This window comes from Cebus imitator, unplaced genomic scaffold (genome assembly GCF_001604975.1).
Source record: "Cebus imitator isolate Cc_AM_T3 unplaced genomic scaffold, Cebus_imitator-1.0 Scaffold148, whole genome shotgun sequence".
Taxonomy (NCBI): domain Eukaryota; kingdom Metazoa; phylum Chordata; class Mammalia; order Primates; family Cebidae; genus Cebus; species Cebus imitator.
This window is the reverse complement of record NW_016107463.1, coordinates 2,661,258-2,668,196: the sequence shown is the minus strand read 5'-3', so window position 1 is coordinate 2,668,196 and position 6,939 is coordinate 2,661,258. Positions and strand designations below refer to the sequence as shown.

Genomic DNA, 6,939 nt, shown 5'->3' with positions numbered 1-6,939 from the left:
ATCCTGGGTATACAACAGTGAGCTAAACACACAAAAATCCCTGCCCTCATGTAACCTCTATCTTAGAAGCAGGAGATAGATGATAAATAAAAGAAGCTTCACAATGTCTTAGAGTGTTGTGGTCGTGCTAAGAAAAAACTAACAGGGAGTAACAGAAGATGGAGGTGAGAGCACAATAGATTTAAATAGGTTGGACAGAGAAAGTTTCCTTGGAGGTGACTTTTGAGAAGAAGATTGAAAGAAGAAATAAACTATGCAAATATGTAGATGAAAATACTCTAAGAAGAGAGAACAGCAAAAGTCAAGACCCAAAGGTGGGAGGGTGACGTCCCTGAAGAAGACAGGCAGGTGTGGCTGGAGAAAATGACACTAGAAAGAGCCACAGGGGATGTGGCAAGGTTCTTAAGAAGGGGTCATATTGCTAGGGCCTTGTCAGCCACTGTAATGGACTCTGGCTTTTGTTCTGAGTGTGATGGGAAGCTATTGAAATATTCATAGCAAAGTGGTAACATGATCTCACTCCCCAGTAGCGATAAAAACCAAATCTTGGTTTCTTTATGCTATATTCCCCTAAAATGAATGAGGTCTCCTTGCAGAAATGGCTGATTCCAGAGTTGAGTCAAGAAAAGCACAACATAATACTAAAAATTAAACATACACACATAAAGAGGTGGGATAAGAAGAGAAAGAACAACAGTTCAGTTGTGGATACCTTAGGTTGGAGACATCTTTTAGACATTCAAGTGAAGATGCTGAGGATGGAGTTAGATATATCAGCCTAGAATTTAAATATAGAGATGTACATATAAAGATATAAACAGCATGTACAACCTTGAGATTGAATCATGTCACCTAGCCAAAGCGTAAGTGTAGAAGAAGAACCAATGAACACACATGGAGAGGTGGTAAACGTGAGGAGGATGAAGGCCGAAAAATATGGAGTATTCATAGAAAATAACCAATAGTTCCGTTATTCCAGGACATAGGACACATAAATCTGAGCAGTGGAAGTTCAGGCTGTCACAGCAGGTCCAGGAGAGAATACAAGGGGCCTAGAATGCAGCCTAAGAAATTTCTTCTTCAGAATTCAGAAGATGTGAGAGCAGCAGATGTAGACTCAGCAGTCATCAACATAAAGCAAGCTGGAGCTTCACAGCCTGATGAGACTGCTCTGGGAAAAAATAAATAAATGAAGGCCTTGAGATGAGGCTAGAACTCTGGGAACTCTAGAACTATTCATGTAGGAAAACAGGTGTGAATAGATGCTTGTGTGACTCAGCCACTGGTAGGCAGCTTTTTACACAATGACCTTTTCAAAGGAATGGATCTGTGCTTGGCAAGTTGAAGGCTCTTCTCAGGACACTGCAGCTGGACTTGTAAAACTGTTAAGACTCACTCTGCTGGGCTTCCACCCTTTAATCTCACCGCTCCTTTTGTTTACTTGTATCCTAGCTACAAATGAGAAACCTGATCTGTTCAAATATCCACCACAGAATTTTGACATGACCAGAGATGATGAAGACAATCATGGTATCATGACAAACACAAGCTTTACTGTCTGCCAGATATTTACTGACTACTTTCTCATGGAGTCCTCACAAAAGCTTTTTGAAAGAGGTATGATCATCATCCCTATTTAATAAGTGGGAATTCTGATACTGAAAAATGGTTCCATAACCTCCCCAAGGTCACGCAGCAAGTGATAGCTTTGGCACTCAGACACAGGTCTTTTTGACTCCATAGCACTGTGATCTTAACAATTGTCACACGGTGTTTCTCAGTGCCTCTCAGAGGTGCCACTTGGAACTGCCGCCAGTTAGAAATGGTGGGGCTGGCATCAGGAGAAAGGAGGAGGATGAAGATGTAACTGTCACTTAGCCTGGCCTTGTGCCTCAGTTATCCATTTAAGGAACTCTCAGTTGAAGCCCATAACTTACTAAAGATGAAAAGTCTCTCATGGATGCAATTCCTAGTGAAAAACTATCTGCAGGATGAACACAGCAGATTTCAAATCTGGTCTATCCACGCTTCAAGAAGGGTCTTCAAGAAGCGGAGTTTTGCTATAACATCTGAACACATTTCTGGAGTAATTCCTGGAATCATCTTAAAAAAAAAAAAAACCTCCAAGTCTTGACATATATAACTTTTAGACAGAAAGTAAATGAAGTGAAGAAGATTTTGCAGAAATTCACAATGGCCGAATTTTTGAAGCTTTTATCCACCATTCATTTGCTCCCATGACGCTTAGATAAAAATGCTTTTACAATAACAGGGATGTATTGGGAACAGTTAAAGCTGTCCTACCCTGAGGCAACAAGCTAAAAAAAAATGCAATGAAAATATACTAATCTTCCCTATTTGAGGAATTCAAAAGGAAAAAAAATAATTCCTGAATTTGCAGCAAGTACTTTTCTCTCCTTGTTAACCCAAATTAAAAAGGTTCCCAACTTGCATATGTACACATAACGACCTGCTTGAGGTATAGAAAAGCAATTAAGTCACTCTGCAATGCATTCATGGTGGATTAAATAAGTGCTCTCTCCTTGTCTTATTTCACTTACATCTAGGTAATGTGACCCTGATTGCAAGAGCAATGCCTGGCAAATAAAAGCTGCAGGAACGTTCAGTACCCATTTATTATTCCATCATCATAGGCCTGACACACCCAGCAGTAAATGTGATCATGTTTGGCACCATAAACAAAATTGTTATCTTCAATTACTACTGTGGATAATTCCTACTTTTAGGGACACTATTGGAAAAAATAAGTAATGAACCCTCATGTGTGGAATCCTAAGCTTTAACTTAAGAGTGTACAAATACTGGGATGCAGGGTTAAGAGGGAAAGGAGGGGTGATGGGGGAACAGAAAAGTTTAAGGAATGACAAAGAGGAAAAAGTAGAACTGTGGCTTCTGTATTTCATAGTCACAAAGCATAACTGAGACTACGTGAAGAAATTAGAATTACGTGTTGAAACCTATTTCAAGATCAAAATCATTAAAATCACGATACATTTTTACATTCCCAAGTTTTTTCTACCTAAAATTTTTTTAATTAAAAAATATATATCTGAAATTTAGTCTTAAAAAGTTGCAGCTTAAATGCAAAGCAATTTTTCAAATTCGTGATGCTCATTCCTACCCATAATTTAAATTATTTCCCATTATATAAAGTTATAGTAAAATCAACTTTTCCTGAAGCAATTCTAAAGTTGAGCATGCTAATTAGTCCATAGCTAATTTAACATCTGCTGTCTGATACCATTATAAACAGCCATGACATCTAAAACATAACTAGTGCGATATGAAATAAGAAACACAAAGACAGTACACAGCTATCCTTTATGCTAAATGTATAACATGGTGATAATATCAAGGAATTGTACTATTAATGTCATAGAACTCACAGAACATTCAAATCCAAGGTACCAGCTGCACATGGAATCCGGTGCCACATGTCAAAGTAGCAGATGTCAAGAAAGCAGTGGTTGGAACAACAAGGTCAGTGTCAGCCAATAGAACTCATTGACAAACACTCACCTGTGTCAGCTGCTGATATTGATGAGCTGCAAAGATGACAAAGCACTGTACAAATTATGCCCTCCTTCCTCCCTGCTTCCCCAACAACTCTGGACTGGAAATAGCAATGCATCTGTTATTTCAACCCCATCTGAATATATTAATCTATCTCGACCTTAGCAGTGTTCTAAGAGAAAGTCTTTGCCTGGAAATTGTGGGAAGTTCTGTTTTAAACATTAATAAAAGAGGCTAATCTGACTTGGCTACAAAAACTGTGTCACATTTAATATGTATATTAGTACATATTAATATGTATATATTACATGACTTAGGGTTGACAGAAATGCCTTTAAATCGAAAGCCTTAAGTAAGAAACTCAAACTTACAATAGCTTCTACATTAAATTAACTGGCACTCTCAAATTAATTCAAGCAACTTTGGTGGATATGCCAGGAACTGAAGAAATAAAAATGAAAAATTCTATTTCTGTTCTCACTTATAACCTTATGAGAAAAAGAGATAGACAAATACAAAACATTACACGTGAGTTAACTGCTTTCCTAGATATATATATATATATATATATGTGTGTATGTATAATACTATAGTATTGTATACCTGGGGAAAAGTTATTTCCAGTAAAAAAATCAAGAAAGGATTTACAAGTCAAAAGTATAGTAAGTGCTCTATAATTCAATGTTTTAAATAATGAAAAAATTAGCAAATTACATGATAAGGAAATTCACAGAAATATGAATGGCCAAAAAAGGAGAAATATATTCAATCTTACTAGTAATCAGGAAAATGTGAATCAAAATCATAATGAAATATGATTTCCTACCCACCACATTGGCAATACCAAATGCCAATGATAATGTGGTACAACAGGTAATGTCCCATATTGCTAAAGGGAGAATAAATTGGTAAATCTACTTTGGAGAGCAATTTGTCAATATTCCAGAAAAGGCGTATATGGATACACCATCTGATATGGTTTTGCTGTGTCCCCACCTAAATCTCATCTCTGAATTGTATAATCCCCACATGAAGGAGGGACCTGGTGGGAGGTGACTGGATCATGGGAGCAGTTTCAACCATGCTCTTCTCGTGATAGTGAGTTCTCACAAGATCTGATAGTTTTATAAGTGTTTGGCAGTTCCTCCAAACTGGCCAAACTCCTGCACTTGGCCCAATAAATCATGTACATGAATATTTCATTGATGCTTTGCATGAGAAGTAGGAAAATAAGAAAAAATCTAAATGCCTATCAACAGGAGAATAGATAAATATAATATATTCATTCAGTGAAATAGTACAAAGAAATGAATTACCTAAAATTATATGTATTAGCATACCTGTATCTCAGAAACTAATATTATAAAAATAATCAAACTATGGAAGGATAACTACAATGTTATCATATGAGTAATGTTTCAAAAAATGCAGAAGCAGCTATATGTAATTTTATAGATGCTAAAATATATAGTATAGTATAAATGTGCATGAGAAATAGAAACAAGAAACCTGGCATACTAAATGCTAGGCAAAGCTGGGGACAATGAGATAGGGAGAGTTGCATAAGAAGTATCAATGAATATTAAAAATTCATTCTTTCTCTGGGTCATGTATCTAAAATATTTTTAAATACAAATAAATAAGCTCAAAAATGTGACAGAAGCACAGGTAAAAAAACAAACAGTCGTGTTAAAAGATAAAGAACAATGAAAATGAATAAAATGATGGTTAGTAATCATGGATATCAAAAAATCTGCTGGGGCAAGGTCAGTGCCTTAGAATTTTTTGATAAAAACATGTAGACCCCAACATTGATTGATAGGTTCCACTGCTTTTCCCCTCATTTTCTTGCACTGAAACCCCTAACTAAACACAGTTGCTAGCATCAAATATCCTATGTAATTTGCATAAGCATGGAAGGCTGTCCTCTTCACTGCCATGATGCAGACCTGCAGGTATTTTAGGATTGTGAAGGTAACACCTCCCCCAGGATGGCATGAAGAAGTTCTCAGAGAGACTAGGGAATAAACAAGAGTGCTGCAGAGCGAGGCATCGGTGTCAGAGGGTACTAGGGGCAGATGAAAAGGTGAGAAGGTTGATCTGAAAATAAAACAGCCCTTGGCTTGAGCCTTGAAGGGCACTTAGGCAGAATCATAAAATTATGAATCTTAGTGCTGAAATACAGTTCATTAAAAAAAATTCTGAGGTCAGGGTGAGGATGGTGAGGGGAAGGGGGCATGAAAGAGGAGAATAAATATTCCTTCAGCCACAGAGATGATGGGTGATGAAGAAATTCTTGCCCAAGGATTTGTCTGGCTCAAGTTAAAAAAAAATAACTCTACTTTAAAAGTTTCCTCTGGTCTTTTGGGCAGTTGGCTTTTATACATATGTATATATATATACACACAGATATATAATATTTATATGTTGTCTTTTATAGATCAAATATTAAATATACATTTATATAAATCATATATATAAATTTATGTATTGTACAGAGAAATATTTACATGTGATAATTTTAAATATAAAAATATGTTTTCTCAAACAAAAAATGTATGTCTTTATCACATGGGTATAGTTATATGTAAATGTAAAGCTGTATCACTGTGTAATATTGAATATAATAATTTACAATTATTTTTTGAAGCTTAGTCCATTGATATTAAATAGAAAGTGAAATGATTGTAAAAATAAGGCCATGCACATTCAAAAACATTTTTACAGTATAAAATTAGTGAGGTGTGATCAGTTATCAACCTCATTTTCTGTGATGGGGGAGTTTTAGGGGGTCCTAAAATTGGGGTGGGGGAAGATGGAGTTTATATGTTTACATAAACATATAATTCTTTCGTTTGAGAAAGTCTAAGACTCCTGGGAATGTCCAGCACAGGGAAGGGGGTTAAACAAGGTGTCTACAGCTCAGAATAATACAATAATGTACATCTGCAGGCTTAGAATCCAGAGGAGGCACCCAGATCACGTTTGGAGTTGATGAGGGGGCTGGCGCCAGCCTGCTCTCACCCTGCGGGCCTCGGAAACAGCATCCCGCGTGGTGCAGAGGCGACTTGGCTGGGAACCGGACCCAGCTCAAGACCAGGAGATTCCCAGGCAGAGGAGCCCCATGGGTCACCAGCGTGGCTGTTTTGACCTGCATGGCTGTTCTGGCCCATGCAGCTGCTTTGCCAGTGCCCTAGCGCGGTGATTCTCCATAGAAAATACACTGGTCCGGGTGCCCTCTTAGCTGGCGATTGGAGCCCCCAGAAGGCAGACCGCCCATTCATCTGATTTAAAAGGAGACTGAAATAGGGAGCCAGGCCAGGAGATTCCTGGGCATAAAAACCTGCCAGGAATCTCAGCTTCACTGTTTCAGCCAGCGCAGTGAGTCGCTGCACGGGAAATCGC

The 6,939-nt window shown here is 37.7% G+C and overlaps 1 protein-coding gene across 8 annotated transcripts in view; it reads right to left on the bottom strand.

Moving 5' to 3' along the window:
* The window catches only part of LOC108314151 (muscular LMNA interacting protein), a 269,710-nt gene that overhangs the window by 184,986 nt on the left and 77,785 nt on the right, over positions 1 to 6,939 (bottom strand). The window contains exon 1 of one of the 8 annotated variants that reach the window (XM_037743613.1): positions 3,408 to 3,491. The exons of the other annotated variants lie outside the window; for them this stretch is intronic. Coding sequence (XP_037599541.1) covers positions 3,408 to 3,440 — 33 coding nt within the window. The 5' untranslated portion in view covers positions 3,441 to 3,491. Of the gene's footprint in view, positions 1 to 3,407; positions 3,492 to 6,939 lie in introns of those variants that run through there. 8 annotated transcript variants of the gene reach the window in all.